Source organism: Cynocephalus volans, chromosome 7 (genome assembly GCF_027409185.1).
Source record: "Cynocephalus volans isolate mCynVol1 chromosome 7, mCynVol1.pri, whole genome shotgun sequence".
Lineage (NCBI taxonomy): Eukaryota > Metazoa > Chordata > Mammalia > Dermoptera > Cynocephalidae > Cynocephalus > Cynocephalus volans.
In genome coordinates this window covers 129,760,745-129,778,721 of record NC_084466.1, presented here as the reverse complement: position 1 = coordinate 129,778,721, position 17,977 = coordinate 129,760,745, and the positions used below count along the sequence as shown (strand labels likewise).

The window sequence follows — 17,977 nt, the reverse complement described above, 5'->3', positions numbered from 1 at the left end:
TCTGGTAACCTTATCTACTTTCTGTCTCTATGAATTTGACTGTTCTAGATAGTTCGTGTAAGTGGAATCACACAATATTTGTCCTTTTGTGTCAGGCTTATGTCAGTTAGCATGATGTTTTCAAAGTTCATCCATGTTGCTGCATTATGAGAACTTCATTCCTTTTTATGGTCGAATAATATTCCACTGTGTGTATATATCATGTCTTTTGATGGACATAAGTTGTTTCTGCCTTCTGATTATATGAATAATGCTGCCATGAACATTCATGTTTACATATGTCTGAGTCTCTTTTTTCAGTTTCTTTTGGGTATATAACTGGGATGGAATTGCTTGATCATATGGTAATTCTATGTTTAACTTTTTGAGGAATCACCAAACTTTTCCATAGTGGCTGTACTATTTGTCAATTCATTTTTGATACCGAACACCAGGAAATGTTTCATTGGCATACTAGACCTTCATGATCTGACTATCCAAGTTATTGAAACAAGAATAGTTCAAATGCATTTTTTTGCCAAAAATAACTCTCACTGAAAGCACATAGTTTGGCATTTTTACAGCAAACTCATCAGTTCTGCCCCTGGCTTTTTGAACCCAGACAATATCATTTTCCTTTTCCCAGTGAGCAGATGAAGGTGTGTCTTCATAATTGTTTGTGCAAGCTCATGATTGCTTTCACTTTCATCATGCCTGTGATTCTGACTTCACACTCCTGTACTTCTGATGCTCCTTTTATAATGACCCTCTGGACTGTAGTTCTACGTTGGAGGCTTCATGGGTCTCCATTCCACTCAATTCTCCAGTTTGGGTATCACCCCCATTGCACTGGGTTAGAAGTTCCTCACTACTGCCACTGGTAGATCCACAGAGCCCCAGCAAACCCAACTAAGCCTCCTCCCACCCTTACTCAAGTTTGAGATTGATGGGGCTAAGTACAGGAAAATTGTGTAATTTTTTTTTAAGTGCATTACCTAAAATCCAGCTGTAGATAAAACTGGGTAAGAGAAGCAAGGTGCAGGAGACCAGACCAAGGGGAAAATGGGAACTTCTAGGCGCTCCTAGTTCCAACCATTTATTGAGTGCCGTTATGTCCCAGGGTCTGGTTTAGGCTCTGGGGATATAGCTGTGAGAAAGCATAGTCCCATCATCATGAAATTCATAGTCTGGAAGGAAAGAGATGTATGAGTCAAATACTTCTACCAATAAATGTGTAAATACAAACTGAATCAAGTGTCCTAAGAGAAAGAAACAGTTCTAAGGGAACATATAGCACAGAAATGTGACTCAGCCCAGGCAGGGGATAGGGGTTGTCCAGGAAAACTCCCCTGGGAAAGTGACCCTTGAGCTAATGTTCAATTAAAGCATGCGTGTGTGTGTGTATGTATGTGTATGTGTTGGGGGTGTGTAGATGGGAGTGGGAATTAATTAGAGAAACAGAAAGGCCCTGTCTGTGGTGTGAGGAAGAAAAAATTAATGTCCTTGAGCATAAATGGCTAGGTAGACAAAGGTGAGGTGGTATGGGGACAATTTGTACTAAAACCACTAGTCTTCCTTCTCTAGCCTGCAAGCAATGGAAAATCCTTTGACAGTTTTAAATGGAGTAATCAAAAAATGGGTTGAAGCCTATTTCTTTCCCTCTAGAAAGGGAAGCAGGAAAAATTGTTGCTTTTAGAGTTTCCAAAGATGCTTTGGTCACATGGAAATTTTCTGGATCTGCCTTGTAGCTCCCTCTCCATAGGTTGTTTCCCCTACATGTTAGCTCTAGCATCTGGCGATATCTGGTGCAAGAACCAGCAGTCATATTCCACTTGGTTTCTTCTTAGCTCTCCAAAGCCAAGTATCTAGATGAAGAGTGGCTACTGGTGTAGCATTTGTGCCTACTTAGAGTTAACTAGGTTTGCATGACTTTGGAAGTCACACAAGAGGCTCCAAGGGAAAATATTTGTCATTGTGCTTTCACACTTCAGTGCATGTATACTTCCAGAATATTGAGATTAAACAAGATCAGGTACTTGCAGCAAGGCATATCAGTGCTCAGGAAAACCATGACCTTTGAACCTTACAAAGTTATCATTTCACTCCCATTCAGCTCTGGAAGCCCTCCCATCAGCTTCAGGAGGTGAATCTTAATTTGATTTTTCACTCAATCATATACTATGTATTGAATACCAATATTTATGGCGCTGAGGATGCAAAATTAAGCCCTGATTTCAAGGAGCTTCCTTCCAATCCTTAACCTTTTTGACATACACATCCCAGTTATGTTTTCAGGGTAACTTGAAACATAACTGGGTACATAGTAGAATATTTTCATGAAGCTAAAAAATCTTTCAAGGAATAAAGGAAAGAATAAGCAACATTTATTAAATGCTTTTGTGTATCAGGCACTATGACAGATGTTTCCAGACATATTATCTCATTACTTCCCTATGAGAAACTGAGGTTTAGAGACAAAAAATAATTTTCCAGGATTTGAATACATGTCTTTCCACTCTAATCAAATTATTTTTCCGCTTTTGTTTTTCTGTAAAGCCTTCCCTGAATTCTCTCAATCATAAATAATTGTTTCCTCTTTTGAATTCCCAAGATACTACAAGTGGCTCCTGCCCATGTGGTGTTTACTTTAGTCAGCCTTGTTTTACAGAGAGTTGTTTACATGTGTCTTTGCCCCTAAGTCCCCTGAGGACAGAAAGATGTCTTGTTCATCTTTGCATCCCCCGGGCTGAACAGAATACCTTGCACACCACTAATATGTGCTCAGAAAATGCTTGTAGAATGAAAGAATCAACTAATGGATTCACAGCTCTCACTGGGTTGGTCAGAGCCTAGGGCCATAACCCAGCCCCCTCTTCCTACCCCTAGCTGTGTAGTGTATCCATCAAGGTTCTCATGGGCATGCAGTGTAGACAACCCAGACCATAAGCCCACTCCCTGATCACACCTTCATGAGCAGCTTCCCCTTGCCACCTTTCTGGCCTAATGTTGCACACTCCAGAGCTATGGGCCACCCTTATTAAGCCAGACTCCAGGTTGCAATACATGCAGGTCCTGGCAATAAGCTAGAGACCATCTGGGAAGAGAATTCTTGGGTCCTGGGTACTCAGAGCATGGTCTAGAAAGGGGCACTAGCTCAAGAGGGGCATGTGTCCTTGGCTCTGTGGACTTCTTGCCCATGGAGAGGGGTGCCACTGAAGGAAGGCTACAGCTTAGCCGTCTGAATGAAGCAAGGGTTCTTGCCTAGCTCTAGATTACTGAAAATAGTAAATGTGAGAAATAGTGAGTGAAGTAAGTGGATAAAGACAAAATATTTCCAAAATATGCATTGGATTCATATGCACTAATAAGATAAAAAGAAACTTTAGAACTAAATTGTAGGAACACGTTATGCACATTTTTAGTTATTACTATTACTCTGTGTGACTTTTTTCTTTTAGATACGTTCTTTACTTATTTATTTCTGACAGAACTTAATATCAATAAGCTTTTGTGAGCTAGGGTTGGGTTAGGAGGAGGTGAGATTGAGGATAGAATGGAAATACCACTGTTGTTGCTGTTCTACCAGTAACAAGCCTGTCCTCCAGAATTAAGGATTTGAGCATTTTAAAAGCTAAGAATACTGTTTTATGCTCATTCTCTATGTCTAACCAATCACACAGCCCTATCAATGTTATCTCCTAAATATCTCTAAAATCCCTCTTCTCTTATTTCACTTCTTCACCTTAATCAAAATTATCGTCTTTCTTCTAAACTAACCTCTTAAGTAGTTTTCTCCAATCCATTTCCTACATAGCTATGAACGGCAGCTTGCTAAATATAAATTGAATAATGTCACTTTCCCTCTTAAAATTCTGCAATGACTTCCCACTTATTTTAAGATGCACTCTAAAAGCCTCAGGCTACGTGAACGGGCTCTACCACCTCACCTTGTCCCACTCTTGCCCTCACTTGCTGAGCACCAGCTAAATCGGTCAGCTTTCAGATTCTCAAACATGCCAAACTCTTTCCCATCTCAGAGCCTTTGCATATGCTCTTTCTCTCATTCAAGACACTTTCTGTCCCATCCCCATTTTTCCTCAAATCTTATATGTCACTGCATGAGAGACTCTGTCCTTGGCCTCCTAGACTGGGCCGTACCTTCTATTATATGATCTCACAGAGCCCTGCCATATTCCTCCATTCATTAATTGCTGACTCATTAGCTTAAGGACTATCTTTCTTGCTAGGTTATAAGCTTTGTGATGGAAAAAACTGTATTTGTCCCATATTCACTATTATATCCCTAAGGCCTAGCACAGAGCCTTAAACATAATAGGCATTCCACATTTGAATTCTAGCACCTCCTATAGACCAGGCACTGTACTAGGCATTGGGCTATAGGAACAGGTGCGGTATTTTTAGACCTTGAGGAACACAGAGCTCCGCAATTAATCCAGTAAATTCTACAGCCCTCTGTCAGGTTCTCTTTTCCTATTTATTTTCATTCAACTCACTACATAATACTGCCTTGTCTAGCTTTCAGACAGCAATTGACTTTTTGATAAATACTGAAGAAAAAGAAAAGATTTAAAACCTCTGTCTTTCTAGTGTCATCTGCTATTAGTTTTCCCTCTGCAACTAATAAATGGACACTATTTTTCTTCAACCTCTTCTCATGTCTGATAATTTTAAAGAATGTCTGTCTGTATCTCTCTTTGTCCCTTGAAAATTGCAATGCATTTCTTCCTTTGGTTTTTTTTATTATTTACATAAAAACCATTGTATTTGCCTTCCTTCTTAATGACCCTATTTATCTGAAAACTTCTCATTACATTCCATCTTTTTTGTTGTTGTTGTTAGATATGTATGTGTACTCTTTATTTTGTCCTATCTGTTCTATACATAAGATAATTTTTTCTGCTTTTTCATGTCATTTCCTTAAGAAGTGTTCAGGAGTAATTTTATTTATTAAATTTTATTTGTGATTATATAAATGGCACACATTCATAGTGTAATAAGAGAACAGGGAGAAAGTGGGGGAGGTAGGGAAGAAGGAAAGAGAGGAAGAAGAGAGGAGAGAGGAAGGGAGGAAATATAATTTGATTCTGCTGAGAGCTGGTTTACATGAGGGAAAGATAAGGGCAGAGAAAGAGGGAGGGTGGAGTTTTTAAAAAGAGGCAGAACAAATATGGAACTAAGACAAAAGTAAGGGTGAAAAAGGAGCCTGAAAATGGTACATGGATCTAAGTAAAGATGAAAATTTGTACCATCAACTGACTTACCAACCAGAATCCTCCATTCTGCTCAGGGAAGAAATGACAAACTAAGAGTAAATCGCCATAAACCCATCTCTCTTTGGGTAAAACAATTCAAAGAGATGCCAGCCTACGAGTGGGTCAACGATGTCATCTTCCTAAAGGAAGTTCTGATAAACAAATCCTACATAAATTTTTATTTATTATCTTTTTAATATATTATATGATACATACAAAAGATTATCTAGGCTTACATGTTACTTTTAAAGCAAAATACTGTCAATACCTGTGAATCCACCACTCAGTCCCATAACTGAAACATTACCAAAAATTCCTATCAACCTATGAGTTCCCTCACTGTCTCATTCCCTGATTCTTCCTGCCCCACCCAAGGTAAGCATTCTAAATTTTGTGTTTATTGATCTATTGCATATACACATATACACACAATTTTATTACAAATGCATGTGTGTTTAAACAATATATATGAACTAATTGTGAGTAGATATTTTAAAAAACAAGAAGAAAACATTTGCCTACACTATACAAGAAACACACAGCTATTACCTAGATCATATGCTTTACCTGGGCACACTATCCTTGAACTGGGGGGGGGGCAGTGGGGGATGAAAGCTTTTGTCCAGCAATGTACACTTTTGGAAATGGAAGTGAAGAACTCCATCACAAATCATTTTCATAGAATATCAAAAGGCTAGGCAAGGAGAAAAGGAAATGGATTATCCAGAAATGGAAAATCAGTGAATTTGCCAACAGAGCAAGTTTTGGGGCTTAACATTCCTTATTACTATGCTTACTACTAAACGGTTAATAGAAAATTCCTAAAAATAAAATGATTTCTGATTTCATTCTCTAAACTGAAGAGGTTTCCATGTTTTCTTCTCCATTACAGGTTTATTTTCATTATAAAAGATCTAAGATAGTTTTTAATAGAAAAAAATTACATGATTGTGAACTTTCACCTTCAAAGCAGGAAGGCGGGGGTGAGAGAGAGAGAAAGAGAAGAAATATTCCCTCTTTGGAAGTTCTTTTTCAGTTCCCTCCTTGGAAGTTCTTTTTCAGTTCCTTTCATATTTATGGATAAGAAGACTCAATGTCATAAAAATGTAAATTCTCCTCATTTGAGTTATGAATTCAATGCAGTTCTAACATCCCAACAAATTTTGTTTAGATACTGGATAATCTGATTCTGAAATGTCTGTGACTGAGCAAAGGCCCAAGATTGGCAAAGGCATTCCTGAAAAGTAAGATAGCAGAACTTGCTCTACCAGATTTCAAGACATAGCATAAAACAATGGTAATTAAAACAGTGTGGTATTAGTGCAGAACAGAAAAAATGCAGCAGAATAGAGAACCCAGAAAGAGACCCATGAATATAGATAATATAAGACACAGAGGGCATCACAAATCACTAAAGAAACAAGATACTACCTAATAGATGATGTTAGCTTAATTGACCATCCATATGGAAAAATATAAAATTAGATACCTACATCACACCATACTACCAGACCAATTCTAGATTGATTAAAGATTTAATCATGAAAGAAATAAACTCTAAAAGTTTTAAAAGAAAATATAGAATACCTTTACAAACTAGATATAGGGAAGGAATTCTCAACACACAAAAAGGGCTAGAAGTTTTATGCCCACTAGATTGTCAAAAATTAAGAAGTCTGAAAATAACAGGTGTTGGCAAAGATGTGGACCAAGGGGAGTCCATACAAACACTGCTGGAGGGAGTATAAGTTGGAATAATTGGAATCACTTTGGAAAACAGTTGGGCATTATCCTATAAAGTTGAGTATTTGTATACTTATATGTGACACAGCAATTATACTCTTAGGTATATATTCTACAACAATGCTTCACTAACTTTAATGAGCACCAGAATCACCTGAAGAGCCACACAATTCGAGGAGGCCCACCCTTGGTGATTCTGGTTCAGGAGGCCCTGGATGAAGTCAATTAATTTGCACTTTTTTGAAGCATCCAGCTGATGAGGTTGCTTCTGGTCTCCAATCACAGTTGGAGTAACACTCCTCTAGATTTCTTCACCTGTGTATTAGGAAACAAGAACAAGAATTTCAAAGCACATTGCTTATAATAGCAAAAATATGGACACAATGCAAACATCAATCAGTAGAAGAATGGATAAATAAATTGTGGTATGTTTACACAATGAAGTGTTACACAGAATTGATAACGAATGAACTATAAGCGTATATAACAACCTGGATGAATTTTACAAGCATAAAGTTAAGTAAAAAAAAGTAAATCACACAAAATTACACACAGAATGAAACCACTTTTATAAAGCTAACAAATTAAATAATATATTGCTTAGGAGCAAATTTATGAATAAAACTATAAAATATAAAGCAAGAGGATGAAAAACACAACAATGATAAAGGGAAGACTCACATAACTCAGTGCAACAGTGTAGGTATTATGGTAGCTTTCAAGGTGGAGGGTGGGTTCTCACATGCTTCAAAACTGTCATAAAAGTTACATATATTCTCTGATATAGGGAAAACACATGCATAATGTCCATAATAGAAAAAATACTTAAATAAGAGCCAGACAATCAGGTGAGCTAAAGGAATCAAGAAAAGATTATAAGGAAAATAAAATTGTAATAACAATTAAACTATTCATTGGGCATAGTAAATAACAGAAATAATTCTGGAGAAAATGGATATAGCAATGTGGAGGACAAACTAGAGACATCCTCTTGCAGAGGGAAAAGGAAAAAATTTAAAAACAATGAGAAAGGAGATGATAGATGCACAGAACTAAGGATGGAGATGTAACAGACACCTGATACAGAGAATGGAACAAATATAAAGAAGTAAGAATTCAAAGCAGTATCTAAAGAAAATTTTCATGGGTTGAAGGAAAGTCTTAGTAATTTTGATCAAAAGTTGTCCCCCCAATAGCAGCAAATTAATGCAGAAACCCACAATCCTGGTAGGAGTTCAAATATCAAAGAAAAACATGACTCCTCTAAGCATCCTGGCAGAGCACAAATGCTAGAAAATAAACGAACAGGCTACCCACACATACGAGAAGAACAAAGCATGCTAGACTTCTCTGCAACAATAAACACTGCAAGGAAAAGATTTCAAAAGTGTATTTGGAAAAATAAATGGTATGATTAATTAAGGAAAGTTTAAACAAAAAGAAAAAGTATAATAAAATGGAACTGAACCTCTAGATATTAAAATGTAAATTATAATAATTTAAATGATGTGAAACAGATTTTTTGAAAATGGCAAGTTCAGTGGAAAAGAATAGAAAATTCAGACACAGAATCACATATAACATTTTTTTATCAGTATATAATGATATACATATATTGCAATTCACCTCTTTTCTCTATTTTTGGTTATTATTGTTGTTCTCTTAAGGCCCCCAGCAGACTAGATGGTTCCCACCCATACTGAGGGCAGATCTTTCCCACCCAGTCCACTCAGGTTCTCACGCTAATCTCTTCTGGAAACATTCTCATGGACATACGTGAAAAGATTGCTTTACCAGGTTTCTTGGCATTCTTTAATCAAGCTGACACCTAGAATTAACCTTTACAGAGCTGATACAAAGTGCTAAGAGAAAAACACTGTCAGCCAAAATTTCTATATCCATCAAAATTCTCCTTCAGACGTGGCCAAGAAATTAAGACATTCTCAGAAAAACAAAAACTGAGGGAGTTTGTGACCACTAGACCTGCCATGCGAGGTCAAGGGAGTCTTGCAGGTTGAAATGAAAGTAAACTAGACAATAGCTTGAAGTCATATGAAGAAATAAAGATCTCAATAAAGGTAAATACATGGGCAATTATAAGAGCTAATATTGTTGTAACAACGGTTCATAACTACTTTTTGTCTTCTGTATGACTTAAGAGACGAATACATTAAAAAAACCCAATTATTAGTCTAATGTTTTTAAAAGAACTATTAGTTTATGTTTTTAGGGACACAGGACCTTATAATTTTTTTTGGCCCTCGTTTACTGTGTTACTATATTCTTTTGTCTTGATTTTTTGTAGTGAAACATTTCTCATTACCTTTTGGCAAAAAGGATTAAAAGAAGAAACAGGATCCAACTATATGCTGTCTATAAGAGATTCACTTTAGATCCAAGGGCACAAACAGATTGAAAGGATGTAAAAAGTTATTCCATACAAATAGTAACCAGAAGAGAGCAGGGGTAACTGTACTAATATCAGACAAAATAGGCTTTAAATCAAAAAGTTTACAAGAGACAAAGAAGGACATTATGTATTAATAAAAGATCCAATGTAGCAAGAAAATATAACAGTTATATAAATTTATATATCTAATAAAAGAACATAAAAATATATGAATTAAAAACTGGCAGATTGAAGGAAAAAATAGACAGTTCTTAAATAATAGTTGGAGACTTCAATATCCTACTCTCAATAATGGATAGAACAACCAGAGAGAAGATGAGGAAATAGAGGGATTAAACAATACAGTAAACCAACTAGATGTAACAGACATACACCGAGCACTCTACCCAACAATAGCACACACATTCTTCTCATTACATATGGGACATTTTCCAGGAAAGACCCTATGTTAGGCCACAAATTAAGTGGTCTATAATGTAACATATACATACAAGGGAATATTATATAGCATTAAGAAAGGAAGGAAATTCTGACACATGCTACAACATGGATGGAACTTGAGGACATTATGCTAAGTGAAATAAACCAATCACAAAAAAGGCAAATACTATATGAGTTCACTTATATGAGGTACTTTGAGTAGTCATAGAGTCAGAGAGTAGAATGGTGGTGGTCAAGGGATGGGAGAAGAGGGAAAGAGGGAGCTAATGTTTAATGGGTATGGAGTTTCAGTTTTACAAGATAAAAAAGTTATGGAGATGGGTGGTGGTGATGCTTAAACAACATTATGAATTTATTTAATACCACTGAGCTGTATGCGTAAAGTGATTAGAATAGTAAATTTTATGTTATGTGGATTTTATCACAATTAAAAAAATAGGGAAAAAAGTATTGGTCATTAGGAATTAAATTCATCCAATTCTTTTACGTGTCTATCTCAAAACCTCATTAGAGCTTTACCCAGATATCATCATCTCCTTTCTTAGAAGAATGGTTTGGCATTTAGCTGTCCCGTAGTAGAAAGCAGACTGGTTTCAAGGTAATAAATCTGAATGCAAATTCAGCTTTACCACTCAATAATGGTATTATTTAGGTTGACCTCTCTGAAGTTTATTTTTTATCATTACATAATCATTGAGAATTAAAGTAATATCTCTTTTTCCTAAATGTGAGTGGCTTGCTTACAAACATGTCTTACCTTAAGTGAAAATTGCCATGGCCACCAAGATTATGGCCATGCCTAAATGCAAGTTTGGGAACAAGCCTATTTAGCTTTTTCAGATTTCCTAAATAAAAACCAGGGCGTTGGTGATAAGACATTGGAATGAGAAAAAGAACAAATTGTAGTGAGTTCAAATGGAGAAATGTTTTGTGCTTTTGCCTTTCTTGTCTTGTAAATGCTCCCAGAGTGTAGAAATCAGAAATTAAATCACAGTAACTCCTGATATTAAGGGTCCTTCCAGATTCTATACCTACCCTCTATGTTGAATTCTTTGTTTATCAGCTGTGTCTTTGCACATCACAGGGTGAATTAAAGCGTTGTACAGCCACTGGAGGCAAATAGATCTCTGTTTGCTTTCATGGTCTACCACTGACTAGTTTTGTGGTCTGAGATACACCTTTAAACATTCTGAGTATGTTTTCATATCTGTAAAATAGGAATAATAATCCCTAACCAGAGGAGCTACAGAGAAAATACAGGCTGATAGTAGCCAACTTAAATATTAAAGTTTTTACTTTTATTATTTAAAAAAAGGTATGTTACAAATCAGTAAGAAATAGGTGGAAATCCCATTGGAATCACTTCACAAAGTAATAATCAAAAACACAGAAGCTGTAATCAAATAAAAGCAACTTAAGCCAATGATATTTTTTCATACATATGATCGACAATGATCGAATATTTGCCATTTTAAATAATAGGAGACCGTAATTAACAACCATTCTAAGGCCACTTAAAATTAATTAAGGTAATGGTTGGGGAAAGCTTATAGCCCACTACTCAGGGCAAATTTGGAGCTATGGTTGTGGCAAAGGGCTTTGAAACTTTGTTCTGATTTATGCAATTCACCAGAATATTTTAAGCAGCAGAGGTTATAAATGACCACACAAGAAAAACAAAGATCATCAGGAGGCTTCTGCCTGGGAAGATGAAGGCTGAGAAGATATGATTGATGTCTTCAAGACATTTCAGGGTATTTACTGAATAATATGTTCACTGAATTCCAGAATTGGGAGTGGGCGGGGTCCCCTAAACAAATTAGGAAGGCCTGTTTTACATGGTGAGTTACGAACACTGAGTAATTACTCCCTAATAGGTGATAAAAGCTTACACAACTTTTATATTTATATTTATAAATGCAAATTTTATATTTATATCAAATACAAAAACAAAATATGATAATAGCAAATACAACAGAAATTAAGGTGGTAGTGAATAGGCTTTTGTAAGCACAGAAACATGTGTGGGCTACAGAGTGAATATTTATTAATCAGTTACACATGGACCCAGGAATGGTCAAAGCATCACGTTCTTTTTAGTTTAGAATTATTCTTCTTATTGTAGAACTACTGAGAATGACAAAGAATTAGTACCACGATTTGCATACATTTTTCTATTTGCCCTCCCAGCTCTGGAATGGGGGACTCTGGTCTCCTGCCTGGAGAAGCTTCATCTTCATCCCACTGAACCATATGTCTTCAGTGTTGATATTTGAAGAATGACATTTTGGAGTCTCGTATAGATAACAATCCTAACAATTGGAGATCCAGTCTACAATTAAACTGAAGTCATAAACCAATATGAACGTAAAGTTGTAGGAAAAGAAATTTGAAAATTTAAGGCCCCACTTGGTTATTTCATATGTGAAAAACTTTGATTCATTTGTTTATATGCTGTTCTGGTTCTGATCTGCATTTCCACATTTAGCCAGTTGAAAAAGACACTTTAGACAGTGCCCACTTTGTTATCAGCCCAGACCGAGTGTTTGTTGGGGTGACCCTACTTGTAGGTTTAGGGTCCCGTTGGTCGTGACTCACTGTTCTCCTGGTAGGAAATAGTTTCTGGCATGTGTGTTTGTCATGTTTACCCAGAACACCTGAACTGCGTGCTCTCCCTGACTCTCCACCTCTCTGTTCCCTCAGGACTACTGGCTCTCTCTCCTTTACAAGCGCCTGATTGGCCCCAAAGTCTTAGCCGTGTATGTGGCTGGGCTCCAGCGGAAGCCACGGCCAGGCAGAGTGATCCGGGACAAACTAAGGATTTATGCTCACTGCACAAACCACCACAAGTAAGTCTTCACAGAGATGGCACAGAAAGGCCACTCCTGATGGAGCTTTGGCCTCTCTTAGAATTTTGTGCTATTTGGGACCCTTCATTCACTAATCTTAGTTGAAAACTGCCTGTGGAACCACCATATCTGCTCTTTGTGCGTTTCAAATCATTTCTGGTAAATGGCTTTTTCTCCAAGTAAACCTCTCTTCTCATACTTACAGGATTTATTCATAAAGGGTTCATAAAATACATGCCATTTGCTCAATTTACTTATTCATCCAACAAATTTTTATTGGGCATTTTCTCTGTGCCAGTTGATGTAATGCCCAGGAGGCTTTTTTGTGTGCCTAAGCCTGAGCCAAGTCAAGAGGTATAAAATTTTTTCCTATGATCCACCAGCAGAGCTTGAGGAAATAAATCTCCATTTCAAAGATGAATGCTGAAGAGCTATATCACTAGAAACCTAGCCTGAGACCAGGGTTTCTCAAACTGGAGGTCCCAGAACAAAACGTGTGCCTGAAGGTAGTCATGCCAACTTGAGATCCACTGTCAGTACTTCAAAAATCCTTTTGGCTATTTTAAGGGTTAAAAGGCTAAAAGAAATCTGGGCTTCCTTTTTTAAGGGGCTAGAATTATAACAACTCAGTGTGGTAATATGTGGTTATCCTTCTCTTTTTGATCTGAAGTGCTGGTTGTCATTAGAGTTGTCTTTAAAACAAACAGGAAAATTATCAGTAAAGTTAGGCAGATGAAAAATTTTCAAACATGAAGACCATAAGGGAAAAATTTAAAACTGGGCCTAAAGCAAAACCCATCTGGCCAAATATGGCTTTCTTACATCATTTCCTGTTTAAGGAGGAGTAGGATACCCTGGAAAAGAGAATTCTCTCTCTGAATGCAGAGAAAACCTGGGAGGGGTGGAGGGGAGAGCCGGTAAGCAAGTGCCTCCAGCCAGACCTTCATTCCGCCCTCCTATCAGGGCTCATCAAGGGGAGTAGGTACAACAAAGAGCTCGAAGTGGTCGGGTTACAATAGATGCCCCTTCTCCTTCCTTGATGAGAGAGGAGCCAAGCCATTTAATTTATCATGATAAGATTTTTCAAAGAATCACTCTGAACAGAGGCGGGCCAGGGGCCAGTTATCTTGTCTGTAGATACAAGTGCCTATTGTGGATGAGGGGAGCCTGGTTTGGGTAGCAGCCAGAGGCTTTCAACATCCCTTTTGCTCAACAGGAAGCTCAATCCAATACCTGACAGAGAGTGACTGCTTTATGGCCTTGGCCTGGAGTTATCTGATCATCACACAAGGAAACATTGTATTCCTTGTCTCTGCCCTGGCCCTGAGGTAACCACCCAAAAGGTGGACTCCCAGCCTCAAGAGAGAAAAATTACTCTTGGCACCTTCTATCCCTGTTGGAAAGCACATCAGTCTGTGGCCTTTATACTATTGGCCTGAGGACCCAGGGGAAAAGTATCTGTAGCAGTGGGCTTAGCAGGACTCGGGTGTCCTCACAGAGGGCTCCTTACTTAGTCTCACTTCAGTGTTCATCCTCACATTCTTTGATGTTTTCATGGGAAGTTGTCATTAATATTCTGAGTGTACCATGAACTCAGGGCCAGTGTGTCATTTATCTTTGTATTCTTGGTGTCTAATATAGTGACTGACATGAAGAAGATCTCAGTAAATGTTTTCCAGATGAATGGGTGGCAGAATGAATGAAGAAATAGGGCATCAAGAATTTACTACTGATTTACAGTTACGGTCTCTTCCCCCTTTGACATCACCACATCAGCCAGAAGGAGGTGGTGTGGTAGAGAGGTTAGGAATTCTACCACTTAGGAGCATGAGACCTCAAACACGTTACTAAAACATCTGGATGTGAGACTCTACATCTCTCCTCTACTTTCTGTGAGAAGTCACCGCAGAACCTTTCTGGGGAAGTGGTGTCACTGGGCTTCTATCAGTACAACCTCTCCCTCTCTCCCCTTAAAAAGAAAGAAAGAAGACTTTCATAGTCCATTCCGCATATGACCGTAATGTTAATAATTGGTAGGAAGGTCTTTTTGTTCCTATCAGATCCATGAAGAAAGCTCACGAGGGATTCACTGAACTGGCTGAGGTGGCAGGTCTCCTCATGTCAGCAGGTGTCAGGTACCCAGATAGGTAGGGCACAATGATAGGAGAAATGTCTGTTCTCCTTTCTGGGAAGCCATGTGCCCTGTCTGTGCCCCCACATCTGCCACAGCAGACATAAGGAAGCACTATTGATTCATTAAGTTTACTTGTGGCTAATGAGGCCAGAATCACAGAATTGTCCCAGAGTGGGGGACATGTTGACTTCACGCTATTTATTCAACCTTGACCAATACTCTGAAAACAAATGTCCTGGGTCAAAACAGGGGCTGGGTGAGAAAGTATAAACTTACTAGTAGAGCAACCCAAAGAAAGTGTCTATTAAAACAACAACTCCTGCATTCCAGTATGTGCCGAACCCTTTCTATGTTACAAGTATCCTGCCAGGTATTTGCATTTATATTACCTTACTGAATTCTAAAGTTTCTACGGTATTACCCCTATATGCAAATAGCATTAGGGATACAAAGAATTATACATTTGGAAAGAGCCCTTAGAGATCATTTGGCCCAGTGTCCTTTCAACACAGGAATCCTTTTTATATCTGACAGTTGTGTAACATCGACTAGGATTCCTCCCTGCCTCTCATGGCAGCCTCTTGCATTATTCATTTCTGACCTAGCAGAGCATTGTCTCTTAAGACTGATTTAGGTGAAAAAATTAGATACTCATACCAACATCAGCAGGTGTTTTTCTGCTTTCTGTTCTGGAGTTAACAAACTAGGACACTGGCAGAATGGCAGTTCTCTCCCTAGATCTTCTTGTTAGAGAACAATCAAGTTTTGACAGGGAAGACTTCTTTTCATATACTGCTGAGACAGTGTATGTTTCTGGGGTGGAGCCAAGGTCCTTAGCCAAATTTAAAACCAATTGGAGGCTGGTGAATGTTGAAGCAAAATTGAGCCTTTTGGGGTTCAAGTTCATTTATTATTGGCAAAACATGACTTCCTGTTTTTCAGAAGAAGTTTTTTTTTAAAGACTCATAAAAAAGGTTCCTGAGGCTTCTTGGACATCAAATGGCTCTTACAAAACAATATTTTGATGAGTTAAGTGTAAATGAATCAGAAACATGTGGATTAAATTTCCCTTAAAATACACAGGGGCTTTGAAATTAAGGGGAAAAAATGTTTGGCAAAACATGGCCTGACTCTTACCGAACCCAAAACCTTTCAATTAGATTTGGAGACAATGGACCAACCCAATTTTCAGGCACATTGACTTTCACTGGGAATGACCATGGACTGCAAAGCATTGTCCTCCCTTCCCTTTCCCAGCCTCCCATCTTTACTGGAGACATTTCTAGAACATAACTGTTTTCTATCTGCAAGTCAAGATGTACCTCCCCATGTGACATCCCCCACCTCTTATATTCAGGATATTCCAACTCCAGCCTCCTTTCCCTGACTCACTTCCTCCTTTTCTCATGGCAACACAGAGAAGATGTCAGGCAGGAAAAGAATAGCTAGAAAAAATTAACTCCAGATACATGGACTCTCTGCTGGTGAAAAAGTCTCACCATGAATGAGACATGGAACAAGATAGATATCCTCCAGACAGCTTCTCTCCAGAAAGGGGCATTCACTAAGATAACTGAAAGCCACCTGGACTTGACAGCATGAGAAGGTCAGCAATTGCCTGCAGGCTGAGCCTTCAGACACCATTTTCTTAAGGAACAGATGCTCCTCTCAGATTATTCTTCTGTGGGCAGAGAAAATACATTCTTCAGGAATCTGGATTCTCAACACAGTACTTCCAGGTTGGTGCTGTACTTCCCAGCCAAGAATGTGTCTTCGCAGCCAAAAGGCCTCTGCTTAATGTCCTTGCCTATCAGCCAAGCAGGGAGAGGGATGGCTGAGGCAGTCTTCAATGCCAATTTCTACCTGAGGAGGCTCCATGAGTTCTGTGAGAGCCTCTGCACGTTGGTCCCTGGGCTGTTCTGGTTTGTTTCTCCCAGGGGACTATGCAAATGGAAATCAGACCATTGCCAAGCAGCTTGAAAAGACAGCTTTCCCTGCAGCAGTGCTGTGATTTCAGGTCTCACTCCCACCCACCACTTCCCCACATTCCACCCTTCTCCTCTGCAGTCTCCCAGGGCTCATTCTGCCCCAGCTCTGCAGAGGAGAAACTCATAAATGCGACCATGTGGCTCTCTCCTCCTCCACTGCTGGCCTTAGAGAGTGTTGTTGGATGGTAGCCAGCAAAATGTTTACCGCAGTCTGGCAAAATTGGTACCTATCCATGCCTATTTTGCTCCCAGTCTGAATTCCAGAGGACCTGTCATTCATAGTATCTTCTTCAGTTTTGCACACAGTAAGGTAAACTGAAAACCCACCAATGGAATAGAGTTGGTGTTCTTTAATGATGGTCAGTGTGGACACAGGCTGCCAACATCCTTATTCAGAGCTCTCAGAACACAGATCTTCTCAAATCAATTGGAATTCTCTTCTGACCTAACTCATTTGGCTACAGAAACTAGTTCACATTTTGCAGGGGGTTGAGAGGGACCCGAAGAAGAGGGACCAAATAGGAAAGTCATGTAATGATTCATTAGAACAAAAATGCAGGCATCCAGAAAGCCTTGAACAACACCATGTGCCCTCCTACAGATGCAAGAGAAGTCATCTGATGCACAGCCAGCAGGATATACTTTGGGAGTTCTTCTCATAACCTTCATGGATTGTTCTAAGCAAACAAGTTCCCAAACCCAATTCATTTGCTAAATCCCAGAAAGATTTTTTAAAATATAGATTCCCAGGCCCCAATCCCAAATGGACTGAATGAAAATCTCCAAGGAATAGCTCTGGAAACTACCTTTGAAAAAAATACTCCAAGTTATCATACTGACCTGCCTTTGTACCCAACTCTTAATTAGCACCTTTAGAAGCAGAGATGAGTGACCCCTATAGAGGGGTGCTATTTCTACAAGAAATGATGTTTTCCACTGGGCCAAGTTGACTTAGAGTTTCTCTGAACTCTGCCTTTGAAGGTGGGGCTTGGTCGTTTTTCTGTTTCCTCTCATTAACCCATCCAGATGGGGTCTTAAGGGACCCCTTAGAAACAAAGTTTTTTTCTTACACAGAGAAGGAAATCATTATAATTTGGTGATACGTGCTAAAAGGCTCTTGCACGTAGGCATATAGTTCTCCCAGGCTTCTGAACATCCTG

General features: G+C 38.6%; 1 protein-coding gene across 3 annotated transcripts in view; it reads left to right on the top strand.

Annotated features, from left to right (window-relative positions):
- Positions 1-17,977, top strand: part of HPSE2 (heparanase 2 (inactive)) — a 715,375-nt gene that overhangs the window by 670,479 nt on the left and 26,919 nt on the right. For all 3 annotated transcript variants that reach the window (XM_063103268.1, XM_063103267.1, XM_063103266.1), the window contains one exon: positions 12,550-12,695. In XM_063103268.1, coding sequence (XP_062959338.1) covers positions 12,550-12,695 — 146 coding nt within the window. The remainder of the gene's footprint in view (positions 1-12,549; positions 12,696-17,977) is intronic.